Here is an 18668-nt window from a genome sequence, read left to right as displayed (position 1 = left end):
ATATCTTGTTGTAATGGTGATGTTAGTATTAGCACCAAAAAAATCACTAAATTTTGGTAAAAAAAGTTTATCATTTATTTATTTTTAATTTGGGAAATTTTTGTTTTTATATTTTTTGTTTTTAATTCTATTTTTATGCAGTAATATTTTTTTTGGTTGAATTTTGGTAGTAACTAGTTTTTGGTCTAATCATATGTATTAACCATGTTCTTTATGCTACAAGTCTAATTGTTGGGACAAAATTGCTCTTTCAAATAAGTTGCAAAAAACATATAAATGGAAGAATAGCGATGACAACTATTTTCATTGTCCAACTGTTCAGTATATCATGTATGAAAATATTCAACATTTTTATAAACAATGGATTAGAGGTGAGTCTGTAATTGTACATAATGTTTGGATGATACATAAAAACAAAGTTTGTTTCATTGATGTGGTTAGGATCTACTTTGGATACGAAACCCTAGGTTTGGAAGTATGCAAATAATGAATTTGGTTTACCTTTGATAACAAATGAAATTTTATTTCTTTTTCCTCGTAAAACCAAGGAAGATATGGCAATAATTCTCGTTAGAAAACTACTTCTTGTTGAAGGTTTATAATTGGTTGCAAAAGTTCAACAACTGGGTATAGAAGTTTTTAGTTGCTATTAGGGAAACAATGTGATTATAGGTTTTAGCAGACATAGATCATTCTTGGTATTTGATTCACTTTGAGAATATAAGTACACCAAAGTGGATTAGGTTATGAGTGGATTGGCAAAGCAACCCTTATTTGTTCCTTTTAGTTTTTGAGATATCTCAAGTTCAACTAGTGGTAGTAAATGGTTTCAAAGATGTTTGCTAGGGTTTTTCAACAAGGTCACTAGGTCCCAATGTAACATAGATACTTCATATTTGTTGAAAAGTAAAACCCCCACATAGCACTGAATAGATCATTAATGACTACCTAGAGAACTTAGACTAAATTAATCGTGGAAGTAAAAATTACAACCAAATTAATCATGAAAGTAAGAACTACAATTGAAAAAAACACACTTGGTAATATACTAGAATTCATCCTCGCCAAATCCAAAGTTGATGAATAATATGTTAAATCTTTAATGAAACTCATGAAAAATAATGAGCATGTTATCGATATAAGAGTGCATGAACTTGCTTAATGTATATTTGTTAATTGGAGATGATGAATATCTAAATAAAGTTGATGAATAATATGTTAAATATTTGATGAAACTCATGAAAGATAATAAGCATGTTTATCCATATAGGAGTGCACAAACTTTCTTAATGTGTAGTTTACGAGAAATTTTTCCAGCGTAAATCACAAGATATATCATTTGTTAGGCGTTTCGAACCAACCAGTGTGGTTCATCGTTAGGACAAGTTGAAGAATCAGATCCAACTTTGCATGTTAAATAGTTTGAGCAGAGGGGATATTTGCACCTTAGCCTTAACAACCCTTGCCCAAGATGAATCTATTTAATGGATTAGCTTGGATATGTTAGGTATTGGATTTCCAGAGTACCCAATCAATGCTTAACTCCCTAGTCCTAGCCAAAATTCACTCCTATTGAAGAGACAACTTGAACAATCTTGCTAATAAGATTAACAAGTTCGTTCCTTTTGATTGATTTACAACAAACCTTAATGCCTCTCTTTTCTTATCCTCCTCTTCCATTCTCCAACAAAAACTTATTAATCTTATATCATAAACACTTTATATAGGTAAGCATTGTAATCATTTTCCTCAACTCACACGGTACCTTTACACCTCAACCCATATAAGTGGACCTAAGTCCATGGCACAACCCATCACACTCTAAGATGGTTCTAATTGTCTCCTCAAAACTAGGACATAACACACCTTAAATGCCAAATGGTTAAGTCATCCCAAATTTGTGGGATTTTTTCCTTCATGGAACACATTCTAGCTAGTGTTGATCAAACACAATGCACTAACACCACTAACACACACTAAAAGTCCTAGATACCCTTACGCTGTGGCACGCACCCAAGCACTTCGACTGCACCTCCATAAAATGCACCTTCAACTTTGGATGTCCCAAAATAGTAATATCCTAACCCAATATGGCCTACTTGTTAGATTTGTGTAGTTCCCTCCTTATCATATCCTTGCACCTCCTTGCACTCCATGGTAAATCTACTCTAATGGTCACCTTCCAAGTTCCAACACTTCCTTTCACATCATGACATAACCACCGATATACATTACAACAACCTTCAACTTCTTTAGTGGGTTGCACATCTATTTCACATTTCTTCTCCATCTTACAAAGTGGTAGTGCCAAGGAGAGAGTATCAAGTTGAATCAAGGATTGCTCACTTAGTACCACTACTAAGTTGCCTTCGTGCAACTTGTCAAATCCCATAATTTTGTTTCACAACTTCTCATAGGGCTTAACTTGCTTGTATACACTTCTAAGTGAGACTACAATCCCCCAACCTCTCCTCTGCAACCCTTGTTAGAGTCTTCTTAGACGTGCAATCATGCCTCAAGCTGAATATAACACTAGCATCCCAAATGTGCATGCTCATTCCATCTTTTAATGCTTCACTGAAACCACATTATGACACTGCTTAAAATGAAATGTTTACATCTTAAGACAATGTACCTACTTTGCTTATGACAATCTAAACTATGCAAGTGGCTAAGAGAGGACTATATTTTCCCAAGATGAAAATATAGGGTCTTACATCCCCATTCACACAATAATTTTAATATATTTCACCCGAAAAAAGATACATACCCTACTCCTTTCAAATTTATCATATAATTTTAAGAAATTAACACTTGTTATTAACTATTAAATAGACCTACTATATATTCTCCTTTGTTTGCATGCACCTTATATGTAAAAACATATAAATATTTTCAATACAACCAAATTAAAATCATATTTTTCCATTTAAAAATTATTAAATTGAAATTAAAAAAAATTACACCTAATAAACTTAAACAACAACCATAAAATTATATTATTATTATTATAAATATTTTCTAACCTAACCAATAACCTAAAACATTATATAGTTACTTCTTTAGTGATGTGAAAATAAAAAAAATGTATTTATTGTTTTAATAACACCTAATAAACTTAAACAACAACCATAAAATTATATTATTATAAATATTTTCCAACCTAACCAAGAACCAAAAACATTATATAGCTACTTAACTAGTGCTGTGAAAATAAAAAAATGTATTTACTGTTTTTCACTATGAAATTAGCATTTTTGAAAAAAGGTAAAGCTTTACTTTTCTTTACAAAACCCCTCCCAACCCAAACTTCGTTTACGTTCTAGAACAAGAAGGAGGATCTGTTCGCTTTTCGCAGGGCGGGAGCGAAAACGAGATTGCAGAGATTTGAGAATTAGGGTTTCACCAGTAGCAGACACTCGAACCCCACGATCGGTTCTTCAGTCCATTGACGGCGCCAAGGTATGTTCCATTTTTCACTTCAATGGATTTCCACCCGCACATTCAGTCTTCCACACAGAGAGGAGTACACGCATTTCAGGTTTCTGGTTCAAAATCCAGTGTGTTTTTAGCAGCCACTCTTGTATGTTTAGGTTTTAATCTCTGTGCTGCAATCTGTTACTGTTTGCAGGGATGGCGCTGGCATTTGATGAGTACGGGAGGCCATTTATCATAATAAAGGAGCAGGAGCAGAAGACCCGAATCAGAGGCTTAGATGCTCAGAAGGCAAACATTGCGGCCGCCAGGTCCGTTGCGAGAATCCTCCGCACCTCACTCGGCCCCAAGGGAATGGACAAGATGCTCCAGAGCCCCGACGGCGATGTCACCATCAGTAAGCTTCTCTTCCATTTATTGAATCTCTATTTCTGGGTCGGTAAAACCCCTTAAAAATCTAAAAATCTGAAACTAAGTAGAATTTATTTTAAAAAACTTATGATTCATAAGTAGCAGTTACTTTAAAAAATTTATAGGTTTTCCGAAAGGAGTGAAATAAGCAAATACTCTGCGATCTGCTTACTCTTCCTCACAAACTGTGAGGCCCGCCGAGCTAGATGCTCTACATACGATGCTGACTGCCTACGAAAGCTCCCGAATGGGTGAATGCGTTGAGATGTCACTAACATTGAGAGATAGACACTTTCCAGGGATCTACTTGGCGTAGAGGTACTTTTGGCGGGCTTTTCACTAACCAAGAAACTTCGTTTACAGATTATTTTGCTCAAAATAACACCAATTGCTCGACAGCAGAAGGTTCATAAAGAAATGGAAATAATAATTTTAAGAAGAATTTCGGAATAAAGAAATAAATTATATAAATGTCCACAAATGATGAAAGAACATTAGGTTAATGGGACTAAAACTATATATTGATGCTGGAGTGCTTAAAGGTATTCGCTAAAAAGGAGAGACTACATATAAGATTTCAGATTTAACAGAATGACGAATGATAAAATAACAAAGGGGTGATTATCTCAATTGTTTGTAGCCAATGTTGTTGAGCATCTGGCTGGTTCTGGTTACGTGTTAGTAGGTAACCAGTTTAAATCCCCCAGATTTAGGTGCACTAGTCTATGTCAACAGTTTTACGAAGAATGCCATTCACAAATATGGAGAAGCATCTCTTGGATTTCCTTATCATATTTTCAAGGGTTATAATAACAGATAAACCTGATACAATGAAGACGAGCATCTGGCTGGTTCTAGTTACGTGTTAGTAGGTAACCAGTTTAAATCCCCCAGATTTAGGTGCACTAGTCTATGTCAACAGTTTTACGACGAATGCCATTCACAAATATGGAGAAGCATCTCTTGGATTTCCTTATCAGATTTTCAAGGGTTATAATAACAGATAAACCTGATACAATGAAGACGAGACTAATAGCAAAAGCCTAGAAAATAAATAAGTCCTAATTTATCTAAGCGTCAAAGGAGAGGTATGCAGGGCCATAAACCAGGCTAGATTCTATCCTGGCAAACTTTATTGAAGCTCATCGGACTGCAAAGTTTGACGGGTTACGTGTGGAAGGGAGAACCCTGGTGATGGGTGTCTGTCTAGTGTCTACAAGATATAAGCTGAGAATTATAGCTTTTGTAAGATAGCATACCTAGATGGCCTTGTGGATTATCTGGATGATCTCAACTGTGCTTGGTAAGGGTGCTTCTGAATCACTGATCGTCTGTTATTTTTGCTCATGACTGGTGCATCTACCGGGTCATCGATGCTTCATCCAGCTGAAAAAATGATGTAATCAATCTAGTGGATCTGGGTCTGGAGGACTCATGCATGTCCTGCTCTTAGAGTATTTGGTTCGCTTTACTTTGTTCTTGAATAATGAACTCTGCTTTCACTGTTGTGGGGAGATTCCGGTCTTAATGGATTTTTTGTTGTCATTTCAAAATTTGTAGTGGAGATAGTGGATAAAAGCCATGCACTGCAACAATGCTCCCAACCAGATAATTTCATTAAATTTTGGAATCTAATAAGAAAAATCGAAATCGAGTAATAGTTTGTGTGGGAAGCAAAGAAAGTGAGAAAAAAAATCTCTTAGCTTTGAGCTTCATTTATGTGTACTTTGTATAACGACTACTTGGTTAACTTAGTAGGTCAGTCTTTATTATCTAAAATATGCATATTGAAGATTGGATATCACGGCAGTTTCTCTCTCTCATCGCCATTGTCAACATGGTCGTCAGTGAGCATCTCTACATGAACAGAGGATCTATTTGTCCTTTTAATGTTAACAAATTTATAGTTAATTATATAAAAAATATTTTGATGTACATGTACATGAGGACTGATTGGCGCCGTGAGCAAATCCAGGCAAGGGTAGGGGGTTCAAGAATTTTAAGGAAGGTTGCCTCTGGTTCATAATTGTTGTGACAATTTTTCTGATTACTGGAGGTTCAAGAATTTCAAGGAAGGTTGCCTCTTGTTCATAATTGTTGTGACAATTTATCTGATTACCTTGACCTCCCTGATTTCAGCATATGTGTAACTAGGAATCGCTATAAACCATAGTAGCAAAATTTGAATCCGAATATGTATTCAAATACAACTCAGTATGGAAAATACCTAATAAAGAAATGCAGCATGGTTCCAATATGGAAATCTATATTTCTCAGTATGAAAATAAGCGTTTTGTTCCATATTTTAGAAGAATCATCCTCAGAACATACTAAAACCAGAAAAAGCTGTCAAACTTTCAGCCACACAAACCCAAAAAAAAACTAAGTGGATTTAGAAGGACATAGATAACGTCGAAGCCCAGAAAGATTCCAAGACCTGGAAACATTAACAGAATATGGGTTGTCGAAACCTCTGGGCTTCTAAAAGCACTAACAGGGTGAAGCTTCCCTCTTTAAATTAGAACAGGGCTTCTAATTGAAAACCCTATCAAAAAGTTGACCAGAAAGCACCAATTTATCCGGCATCTCCTTGATTGAAGGGTCATATAATCTGAAAGTTTGCCCCTTTTATTTCTTATTTAACTTAAATTCAATTTAAATTTAATCGAACATTATAATTCCTTTCTTTTAAGGAATAAATTTTTAACCAACATTATTGCAGTTCCAAGTGGTAAAAAACTATCAATGATGCATAGACGTGTTCCACCAAAGGGATTCAGAAATTGTGTACGGGTGCTACGTTTTGCCAATGGATCACAATGTTTGTGCCCTGCACCTACGATTGACTGAAGAAGGTTCGGCTGGGGAATTTTAGGTACATTCGATTTCAGGAAAATAATAATAATTACATTCGTGATTTCTAATAGTATTGGGTGTACTTCTCGGTTTTGATGAGTTCTTTAAATTTCATAATCCATTGCTTTCTAATTTTCAGAGTATTTCTGAATAGTCTATTAAATTAGTTTAACTTTTGACACATGAACTAAATTTTCTTTTGAGTCTTCAACCTTTTAACAGTTTTTTGTGAAGATATTTTTATATTATCTTAAATTTTGATATATTTGACAAAAAAATTGTCATGGTATTCATCTATTTTTCAAGGTTCTTTTATAAAAAATTTATGCTGATATATTTGATGAAAACATGGTTTAAGATATTTATGTCCAAGAATTCAAAAACAGATAAGGAATTGATGCCTCTGCCTTCAACGATGCCTTTTATCCGGTGGTTCCTCTACAGTTGATGCCTCCACTTCTGCCCATGGCTCCCTGTAAACTATGTCGACTGAAGCTCGACTATCTATATCTACTGCCCATGATTCTGCTGCCTGTGCAGCCATATCTGCCCATCATTCCATCAGTTGTTTCGCTGGAAATCAGTGACAACGAAAAAGCTAGCAACACGTCCAACAACAATTTTCGTATTATATTATGTTTTATGTTGATTCTATGAAAATAATATATTATCATTTTACTCTTTTTTACGTTTCTTGGTGATCATTTTTCTTTTCTCAATTATTTTCGCCCTCTGTTCATCTGTGAAAATTTACCAGTCAGTTTGCCCTTTTTTGAGAATGAACTTAATAATTACAAATAAATACATGTTCCCTTTTTTGAGAATGAACTTAATAATTACAAATAAACACATGTTCTAAACAAGTCTAAAATATCTCTTTAGATAAATAAATATTCTAGAGTGAAGAGATTTAATGAATAACAATATAGATAATAGAACATGAAAAATAAATAGTACAAAATATCCGAAGAGATGCATTACCACATATTACCCATATTTCTTACTACTAAGAAGAAGAAACGATTATAATGGGTTGATAATTTAAAAAGAAAAGAAACGAGTAATATGGCATTCGATCATGCATAAGGGCATGTATTGTAAGAAACATCGCACAAATTTTATTTCGTCTGGCATGAAATATATACAATGTCTTCAACCTAATACAATGATAAAATGGCAAGAATCCCACTAAGGGAAGGAAAAAGTCCTGTAATAATTTAAACGAGAAAGATTTTAACAGTAGGGTCAATATCACTTTATAAAAGAGTTCTTATGTACTGATAATTTCCAACAGAAGTAAGGGATTAAAATTCTTTCTTATAGGGTTATTTTATAAAGATAATAAGTGACAAAAATTTCCATTGTAGGAACAAATCCTGAGTTAAAAGTCAGCTAAAATTAAGAATACTCTTAGAGACATAATTATTTAGCTAACTAGTTGTAATCTTTATTAATACAAATACTTAGGCATTGTAATAAGGAGAAGGTTTGGAAAGCTAGTTTGGAAGCTTATCCATATGGAGGCTTGATTAAACCAATTAAAATAACCCCAAGCACTCAAACCATAATGATGCATGAAAACCCTAGAGAAGGGGATTGGCCTCATGGTTGAGAATCCTAGAAATAAACAAACAACTTGTAAGGAGTCGAAGAACGTCTTCATAAGTATCTTATCCAATGTAGCAAAAGCAGAAATGGTTTCTCTATAGGGAGAGAGTCGAACGTGTAAGGTAAAAAATAAGTTAAATGAGAAGAATTCATATAAAAAAGTCATTATCTAAAATAGTATCAAATAGAACCATCGTAAACAAGTCGAGTGTGTTTAGTGGAAGGAACCAAATATACCTTGGGAAAAATACAAGTCCAATACATGGTGTCCTACCCTATAATTAGAATGAATAACAACAAATTAAGAAGAAGAAATTATAGCATTATTTAAAAATTGAACAAATTGTTGATTTTATTTTACCAAGTTTACATGAAACATGTGTTTTGGAGTTAAGTTTTACATTGTGTATTTGTTTGTCTTTGGTTTTGCTGCTTTTTGATGCATAATGTAACATGTTTTCTATGTGTGAAAGCATAATCACAAGCTTCAAACAAGTTAACAAGCTTTAGCTAGGATGTTTAGAAGTTGTATTCTCCACCTAGGTTTGAATCTTGCTTTTGACATGTGCTCCTTGTGGGCTATTTGACTCTGCAAGGAACCATTTCATGTGGATGGGGCCAAGAACAATCCTTGGGTGACTTTGATGGATTAGATTATGACTAGTCAGCCACATAGCCAAGAATTGACTCCACAAATATGCTGATACATATTATTTTTTCAAATAGATCGTGGAGTAAACACTGCAAGAAAAATGAGCAATAGGAAAAGGTCAAATAAAGCCCTATCTTAGCTTTACACATACATTTAACCAGTTAGAAGAACATTTACATGAGTAATAGAAGAATCAGCTTACATAACCTTATTGGAAGTGCCATGCCCATAATCTTGATGAATAACAGATATGCAAGGTGGCATGTAAGAAAAATGGAGTTCAAAATAAGAGAACATGATCTGATGCGGTGCTTTGTCTTACCTTATAACACCATGAATAGCAAAAACAACATAGTCAACATCAACAGATTTATTTAAATGACTTTAAGCTAGAATATTTGGTAGTGGAAACATGAGAATGAGGAGTGGGACTGCTTAACTTTTATCATGATTCCATAGATCTATGTTATCTGAATGGGAATATTAGAAAGAAAAAATAATTATTTTAATGATTCTTAAAATTTATAGGAAACATGTTAATCACACTTTACAGGTCACTTGGGGTCTTATTTTCATATTGTATGTTGAATCTCGGTTCTATGTTGAATTTCAATTTTGTTATATGACGGGAGGGATAACTCTAATTGTCTCATTTTTCAGGGTGAAGATTCCCTCTGGAGCTAAGAAGATTGTGTCAAGTGGTTGTACAGCTATGATTGGTCAAGTTGATGGAGGTGGAAGAACAAAAAAACCAATGCTTAAGGCTCACAATGCATACCACAAATACAGGGTCAAAAGAAACTGTTGGCCCAAGGTTCGTGGCGTGGCGATGAATCGAGTTGGGCATCCTCATGGTGGAGGTAATCATCAACGTATTGGTCATGCTAGTACTGTACGTTGGGATGCACCACCAGGGAAAAATGTTGGGCTTATTGCTACCAGAAGACCCTGTGGATGCATTGGGTGTTATCTTATTCTGAACAACCATTTCATATATTTTCTGGCTAATTATGAACTCAAAATTCTGTTTTATTTCATTTTAATATTGCATGCCTGAATCCTTTATATATAGCAGAAGCATGGCCCATGTCAATCTCTAGTTGTTCCTCTGGGGCTTAGCCTTATGTCTTTCTAACTTTCATGTTCTAGATGTGTAATCCCAAAGAGGTTGCATCAGAAGAGTACAATGAGTTTTACAAGAAGGCATTCAATGAATTTCTAGATCCTTTGACATACACTCACTTCACAACCGAGGTATGGCCTTTTGGATAGATGTACAGAGATCTTTAATAAAGAAAATTTCTTCTTTTGGTTCACGTAATCGGTGTATGAAAGATTATTACAACAAATTGCCCCATACTGTCTGAATTCAGGGTGAAGTAGAGTTTAGAAGTGTCCTTTACATCCCTGGTATGGCTCCCCTCAACACTGAGGATATAATGCATCCAAAGACTAAGAGCATTCGTCTATATGTCAAGCGTGTTTTTATTTCTGATGACTTTAATGGTGAATTGGTAAGTTGTATTGATTGTCTTTTTTGCAACTACTTCACTCCTGGAATGTTTCCTCCAAAAATTATAGTCTCATTTGAGGGTATCTGGTGCTTATGTTGAACAAAATATGTTCTACCTGTATGTAGTTTCCACGCTAGCTGAGCTTTGTTAAAGGTGTTTTCGATTCAAATGATCTTCTTCTTAATGTCTCCAGGGAGATCCTTCAAGAAAGCCGCATTGTAAGTTCCTCATTCACACCTTCCTTTTCAAATATGCCATTGTATGACGTTAAATTATAAGATTTAATATGCAGTTCAGTTGGTACTTTTTTGAATAATATTGATATGCAAGCATTAATATGAGCTTCTATGTTGGAAATATTTTGGTTTCCAAGTATTTCGTGGGTTTAAAGAAGAAAAATATGGATTGTGTCTTTATGTTTGATTTAGTTGTAGATGGTAAATGTTTTGTTCTGGAGCTAGGTAGGGATTTTATATTGCTGTTACATCAAGTCATATGCCATTTGAAGTTTCAACGAGTCTAACTACAAGATATTGTGATTATTTGCTTTCATGTCTTTAGCAGTAGTAAATGTTTGATGCAATGGCATTTCGGTTGAACATTTGTCTAATTAAGTTTAGTTGTGACTAAATCCTTGAATGTGCATGTCAGGTTCGTATAATGAAGATGCGTCTTGTACAGAAGACATTTGATATGATTCAGGGCATTGTGCAAAGTGAGAATAAAGATGTAAGTCCACAACCTATAAATTTAGAGGAAAGTTATTAACCGTGTCATGGCCCAAGAAATATTGTTATGCTATCCTACTTTCCACCTTAAATTCAATGTGAGGTTCTCATTAAACACTATCTATTTGAATGGAGTTATGTTTCATAGATTAGTAGAATCCAGTTAATATCTATGCCATAATTTGAGTTGTTTATAGATTCCTTACATCTTTATGTTCCTGAACTTTCTTCTCAGAAATGGAAATCATGTTTTGTGACAACAATGTTGATTGATTCTTGTCAGCTTAATGAAACTGAAGTATTATTGCATTGTCTTTTGTCATATTCTTTGATGTTGATTGAGTGAATGCGTTTTGAAGCTTCTGTAAAAGGAATTTACATTATTTTGGATTATTAATGCAGGATTACAAGAAATTCTGGGAGAACTTTGGAAAGTATATCAAATTGGGCTGTATCGAAGACTCAAATAATCATAAACGGATTGCTCCTCTTTTACGGTTCTTCTCATCCATGCATGATGAGGAGATGATTAGCTTGGATGATTATATTGAAAACATGACTGAAAAACAAAATGGTATTTTTTATATTGCTTCAGATAGCATTAAAAGTGCCAGGAGTGCACCATTTTTGGAAAAAAAAATTTCAGAAGGATATTGAGGTATGATTTTACTTTTCCACATAAATGACTTATATATTTCATGTACCTTGATAGTACATACAAAGTGACAACTGCATTGTACTGTGTTGCTTTACAGGTCCTCTATCTCGTAGACCCAATTGATGAGGTCGCTATTAAAAATCTTCAGACATACAAAGACAAAAAATTTGTTGATATTAGAAAAGAAGACCTGGACCTAGGTAAGTAATTTGTATGTTGTATTGATATACTTGATGATGGAACACAATAACTAGAGTCTGGGAAGTTCTATACAGTCTGTCTCATTCTGAAGAAGCATGCCAATGAATGTGGTAGAAAATTATCCATGAATAAGAGCAACTCTCTGACCATCAGTTGCAGAAGAAACATGACCCTAAATGAAGCAAAATTTGTCAATTTCATTTCTGACATCAGAGAAAACTATGTTTTGTACATCTTGAGTGGGCCTAATAGTTGATAACATGTGCTTCCTTGTAAGAGGTCACAAGTTCAAAGTCAAACCACAGGGGGTTAGAGTATGTACACCTCAGTAGACTTTAGCAGTCAAATCACTGCATGGAGATGGGTCACTTGTCCCACAAACAAGGGGGTTTCATACATCTTAAAATTAGATTATTATTATAATTTTCATCCTCTGCTTTCGAGTGATCATTATTTTTGCTTGCAAGTAGATCTATTATTTTCAGAGGAGAACAGACATGCATGTCTAGATTGGATGTTTTGAGTACAGAATTGCTGTCTTTTTTATATTTTCAAAGAGAACAGGCATGCATGTCTGGATTGGATATTTTTAGAACAAAATTGCTGTCTTTTTTATTTTAAATCTTTTTTTTGTTCTTGTCCACATTTATTCATATGGTCTAAGTCCTATGTTTTGTCTGATTGAGTACGTGTTATGAAAAATATTGAACTTCAAAAGAAGTGAGCTTGGTTTTATCTTTTCTTCTGTGTGCTTGCATGCCCACATCACATGCTCACAGGTATCTTCATGTCCTCTTTGGGCACCAATGGCTCACTATTTCTTGCAGCAAAATTTATTCTTACCTGCAGACAAAGGTTGTGTAAGAGTCCTTGGTGTCCAGTGCAACATTCTTCATTGCTGGGACCTTGTACCATGTCCTCAGCAACAAACCTGCAATGGTTGGTCAGTACATAACCAAGGCGTACACATACATGCAGAACCTCTATCATATGAACATACATCATTTACACATCCTATCCCTAGCTGTTCTGACCAATGAAGAGGCTTGCTTTGTTCTGACCAATGAAGAGGCTTGCTTTCACACAAATACAAACACAGTTTCACTCAGAAATATTTCTTTCTTTTCTCTAATACACATATCATATCCTCATGCACACATATTGATCACTGATATTCCCCCTCTTGGCCTCTCAATGCACATTCAAGCATCTGGCTCTCAGTAGGAACATTCATAGGTATTACAGGGAGAAATATGTTGATGTTATTGATATGCATATAATTACTAATACTATCGATTTGTTGTGTGTCTGAGCACTCTCTTCCTCCATGGAGTATACTATTTAACACCTCTATTATACTTCATGCACTCAATCCCTCTTCAGAGGCATCACAACCTTTATTATTATCCTTGTACAACTATCTCTAAAATTTTTGGAGACTGTGCTAGGCCAATGACAATGGCAGGCAGTGGTCTTTGCCTTTGCAGCCTCTTTTGTCTTTTAACCTCTTTTGTTTGTGTTGCCGCAAAATCTATCAGGCCTTGGAGAGGGGTACCCTACAAGGAATGCACTAGACTAAGTGACAACAATAGTGTGGCGGCCCATTGTCACCACAACCAAAACTCCCTGCTCATTATGGATTTTCACCAATGGGAGGAGTCCCTATATATAATAAGTCACCTAATAGGTGTTCTAAGCTTGGAGGTGTAAGGTGACAAAGAGGCCTCCAAGGGAAAGGCACAATTTAGGCATAAGGCATCAAGAGGAAGAAGTTCGCTTTCCTTGAAAAGGCCAAATTAGGGCAACATAAGACCTAGGGTTTGATTTTTTTAGGTTGAGAGTTGGGATGACTAAAGGTCAAGATGCCAAGAAAGGGCTTCCTACAACATATTCCAACAAGGTTAAGACACACGAAACCCTCAAGAGGCCCCCAAGTTGAAGCTATAACTAAAATAGGGTTTACACTAGGGAAAATATCTAGGGTAAGGGAGATTATTCATAAAAATAGAATGAATGCCCACCAAGGGGAATGATTTTGTGGCAACCACTCAACCCTCGATGTTTAGACTTTCCATGACCAAAATTCCCTCTCCTTGTCACTGAGAGCCCTAGTTGGTTGCTTGGCCATTCAGAGGACCAAGATAGGTAAGAGAGAGAAAGTAAACTTTATGGATGAAAATTGACTTTATCACCAAATAAGGATGGGCGATGCCTAGTCCTAGTGTTGATGGAGTGTATGGATTCATTAGGTTGGCTAAAACTTGTAAAGGAGTAAGGATATTTTGATGCCCTAACATCATAACCCTAAGTATTTTCTTTATGTGGGACCAAAATTCACTTGGGAGAGCTAATGTAAGATCACCAAGGGGCTTTCCATTCACATATCATACAATGAGTAATGCATGCAATAATATGAATTAGCATCCACAAAGTTGATACTAAACAAAATTAAGGCACAATATTTAATCTAGATCACCGATTTATTCTATATATTAGACATGAAATCAATTTTTTTCAATAAAAGAGCACTTGCAAGACAATATGCATGTACAATCCAATCATTGATCCAAGGCAACTTCTCCAAAGACAAGAATATAGCTCCAATACAAAGTATTCTCCATAGATCACATCTCTCCAATAGGAAAAGAGGCTCAAATTCTCAAGTAGAGACGCTGAATTCACAAGTGATGATGATGACAAATGAAAAAATCCTTTCCTTTATTTATATCAAGAGGACAAGTATAATTTTTAGTCTAAAAGCCCCTAAAAGACAAGTAAAATCATAATGATGCATTGGGTTACAAGTCAACCCATATAGCTTAGACAATAAAGCAAATGAGAGCCCACATGTGTGAGCAGTGAGGCCTCAAAAGGCTGGTGTCATCCAATAAATGAGCTCCATGTGGCATGCGTTGAGGCTTTTGGGTGGCAAGTGTGGTGTAAAAGCCTTTAAAAATCATTATTTGAATGTTTTCCCTCAAATATCCATCAATATCACTCTGCGGTTCCTAGAATTATCATTTGAGGGTTGGCATTTTGATATTCTTTTTATTTTATTTTGTGGCCATGATATGCTCTTTCTTTTTCTTTTAGCTACATCAACCTCTTAGGGTAAAGTTTCGGGCCCAACCTAGGTATGTAGATGTATGGGTGTCAAATCCCAGAAAACTAAGGGTCAATGGAACCTGAAGAATGGAGGTGGAACATGGGCTTGTAATGTAAGATGAAAAGTGGAAAGTATGGAATAGGGATAAATGGAACAATGTTATCTCAATCAACCCCACCTATACCCATTGGGCCATTAGGGGAGGCCCCATTGGACTAAGATCAAAGATTAACCCCCCCCATTTAAGGTGAGGGAACAAGATCACAGTCAAATCCCCTCTTTCTTCCAGGTCATCCCACAATACATATAAAATGCCCAAATACAAACAAGAATAAGCACCAAATTGCAAAATGAATAAATTAGCCTTTGATTGGAAGCAAACCTTCGCTCATGTGTTTTCGTTGGATGGGTGAGAATGTATATGACTAATGCAAGTGGTGGGGATACAATGGCAGATTGTCAGCTAGTGGTGGCTGTTAGTGGCTACATGGTTGGTCGGATGGATGTGAAGATTGGGAGAATTTTTTTCTCCTATAGGGGCACCCACTTTGGTGGGTAATGTTAGTTTTTGTAGCATCAGATGGTGTTCTAGTCTCTGAAGTTGTCAGAGAGGCTAAGAAACACTAGGACTCCATAACCCAGAAAAAGTTTTAGGAAAATCCACCTAGAAGTGCCTTAATTAAGTTAATTAATCAGTAATTAAATTTTTCCTAAGTCTTAGGGAAAATGATTAATTAACAGTAATTAATTCAGGAAGGTGAGATTTTTCTAGAAACTCACATTGATCGACTAGGAAATAATCTTAGTCATTGATTAAGTTTTAATCTTGGCCGTTGGAGTCCCAACTAGAGATTATAGGAAGAAGTCGATGGGTAAATGGAGGAATACACTTGAGATTGATTTCCTTGGGTAGTTTGACTTTCTAGAGAGCAACAATTGTTTGCTAGTAGAGTTCGAGTCAAAGAAGGGAAGCAGGGACAGAGAGAGGTAAAGACAGTGAGTTCGGAGGAAACTTTATAGATCCTGAGAGTAGCTTGCAGAGACGCAGAGATAGCCACAGAGAGGATGACACAAGTGCTGCGCATACGTCTCTAGAGGGAAATTCAATTTAGCTAGAGGAAGGGTCGTTGCAAGTGCTAGTGGCTGAAAGAAATTCCAAAGGGCCAAGCCAGAGGCTTCCAGACCAATGACAATCAGTTAGAAACTAATCGGAGGCAGTTCCAGGCCAGCAAGTTTCAGGCATGCGTAGAGTTGGTGCAGGGCCTGTGCAGAGGCGTTGGAGAGCTAGTTCGATTGGCTTGATTGAGCCAGGATTGCTTGTGGGGATGAGAAAAATTTCCTCACAATATTTTTACCAACATTTTTCTTTGTAGCATTAGCAAATTTCAACATCGAGTTGTACTCGAAATTTCTCACTGTTGCTTAATAATAAAAACCTTCCGCTGCTGCACCGGTTTTCCCAAGTTGGGTTTTTCTGGGGACTTTTGTCCAAAAATAACGATGTTATAATTGTGTATGCTAGTATTTTCTCAGTTTCCAGTTTATCTTCCACAATGTTTAATTTTGTGAAGATTGCAGTGTGATTAATTCGTTGTTACCGTAGCAATAAACTACTAAAGTGATTAACAATTAGAAGAATTAATTTTGGTTGCCGCAATAGAATTTCAGTTGTGAAATTTTCGTAGGTAATAGCTTGTAGAGTGGAATTTCTTTTATCTTTGTCTCCCTCGTCGCATCTGGTTTTGTGTAACTATTGAAATGACTCATGGAAGTTTTCCTTATTACCTCTATGACTCCTTTGTGCTCAGTTACCTAAAAAAGATGGTGGTACAGGACATAGAGAATGAATTTGGTACTGGTTGGTCGGTTAAGAAGATAAAATTGCAAATGTTGCTCAACAGTAAGAGGTTTCGTTGCAACCAAACAAGAAAAATTAAAAAAATGCCTCAAGATCAAACACTGAAACAAAGACCATTTGACATACCTTTTAAATTATGGAAAGAACTTGTAAAATCATATGAGAAGTTGGATGCACAAAGAAAGGTCCGCGATGAAAGCATTCAGGGATTGAATTTTTCATTAAACGTTATTTAGAATGTATTAATACTTATAAGTATCTTAAACGTGTATTTGTGTGAAAATAAATTGAATTGGTTTATGTTTAAGGACAAGGCATCCAAGGCGAGGTTAACCAAGACAAAAGTCACTCATCGTAGTGGCCAGAAAGGTTTAAAAGCACTGATAACAACCTTTGTAAGTATATTAAACATTTGATATTTTTTTAATAAAATTTGTACTAGAAGAAAGTCATTGTTATCTAATTTCTCCCTATTTACTGAATGGCAGGAACTAAAATATGGAAGACCTCCAAATCATTTGGAAAAGGAGGCACTGCAGCAAAAGAGATGGGTTGAATTTGTTGTTTGGATGGACTCTATGGTATGTAATCTTAGTTGGATTTCCAATATACTTTTGAACTGTATTTTCATTTTATTTTTTAGTACTATTAGATATTATATCTTACCTCATTTTATGGTTAGCATTGTATAACAAAAATATGCGTTGTGTTATGTAATTAATACTAACATGTAATATTGATTTTTTTGCCAGAATACTATAGGTAATGATTGCCAAGACGATGATCACGATGATGATCCAAACTATGCTCAACATATATCAGGAGATGATGAGGATGAGGATGATGGTGGTGAAGGAGGAGATGATGATGACAGTTGTGGTGTTGGTGATGATGTGGAAGAGACTAATGAGGATGGTCAAGATGATCATGAGGATGATCTTGGTGGTGGTAGCTAGGCATGCACATGCATTGTTTTTGATGAAGAAATTATTGTGTAGAATGACATTGTTATGTTTAGATGGGTGTTGTGAATTTACCCTATATCAATGAAACATTTTGATGTGATAATCATACGATGAGTTTGATTTGATTAAATATGATGATGATATTATTATTATTATATTTTTATTTGATTTATATATTGGAAAGTATCATCATTATTTTGATAGAGAATTATAATGTATGGTGATATTACCATCTTTGGATGTATGTTGTTAATTTATCATAGAATAATTATATTCATGAAATATTTTGATCTGTTAATCATATTTGAATTTTAGTTGTTTTGATTAAATATAATACTGATCTTATTAGTATTATGTTTCTATTTTATACATGTGTTGAAAATTGTCAATGAATCATTGTATATGATGACATTGTTATTTTCTTGGATGGATGTTGTCAATTTCCCTTAAATTTCTTTACAAATGATTTTGAATTGTGATATATTCTTTAATGATATCTAGAAACTATGATATATTTCACTATGCAATTGAAATTAGTAAAATGAATCTATAAAGGCGGTCATATATGTAAAGAAAAATATACAACTAGATGTAAAATAAGATGCAAAGTTGAGTGCTAAAAAGAAGCAAAAAATGTTACAAATTAAGATGCCAAATGATGATGCAAATAATGGTT

At 35.0% G+C, this 18668-nt stretch overlaps 1 protein-coding gene across 5 annotated transcripts; it reads left to right on the top strand.

Moving 5' to 3' along the window:
* The first annotated feature begins 3303 nt into the window (after nucleotides 1-3303).
* On the top strand, nucleotides 3304-18168 carry LOC149222184 (uncharacterized). 5 transcript variants are annotated; one of them, XR_016249412.1, is made up of 7 exons: nucleotides 3304-3462; nucleotides 3632-3832; nucleotides 11128-11205; nucleotides 11607-11862; nucleotides 11960-12062; nucleotides 17516-17608; nucleotides 17780-17919. XR_016249412.1 is itself a non-coding variant. In XM_089385303.1 (5 exons), the coding sequence occupies exons 2-5, from the start codon at nucleotides 3716-3718 to the stop codon at nucleotides 17981-17983; spliced, it is 501 nt and encodes a 166-aa protein (XP_089241429.1). In that variant the 5' UTR covers nucleotides 3307-3462; nucleotides 3632-3715; the 3' UTR covers nucleotides 17984-18168. The 5 variants fall into 5 exon arrangements, 1 of the variants encoding a protein (XP_089241429.1); XR_016249410.1 differs by lacking the exon at nucleotides 17780-17919 and adding an exon at nucleotides 17336-17422 and having other exon boundaries at nucleotides 17516-17597; XR_016249411.1 differs by lacking the exon at nucleotides 17516-17608 and having other exon boundaries at nucleotides 17780-17928.
* The last annotated feature ends 500 nt before the right edge of the window (nucleotides 18169-18668 follow it).

This window comes from Pinus tabuliformis, chromosome Q, assembly GCF_031772625.1.
Source record: "Pinus tabuliformis cultivar Carrire ecotype Pingquan chromosome Q, CPIR1, whole genome shotgun sequence".
Lineage (NCBI taxonomy): Eukaryota > Viridiplantae > Streptophyta > Pinopsida > Pinales > Pinaceae > Pinus > Pinus tabuliformis.
The sequence above is the reverse complement of the archived record's forward strand: the minus strand, read 5'-3'. Positions and strand labels throughout refer to the sequence as shown.

Excerpts from the sequence above, each read along its gene's own strand:
- LOC149222184 (XM_089385303.1), top strand. The coding sequence starts at position 3,716 with ATGCTCAGAAGGCAAACATTGCGGCCGCCAGGTCCGTTGCGAGAATCC. Across the intron at positions 17,423-17,515 it reads AAGCACTGATAACAACCTTT|GAACTAAAATATGGAAGACC; the intron begins GTAAGTATATTA and ends ACTGAATGGCAG. Across the intron at positions 17,609-17,779 it reads TTGTTTGGATGGACTCTATG|AATACTATAGGTAATGATTG; the intron begins GTATGTAATCTT and ends TTTTTTTGCCAG.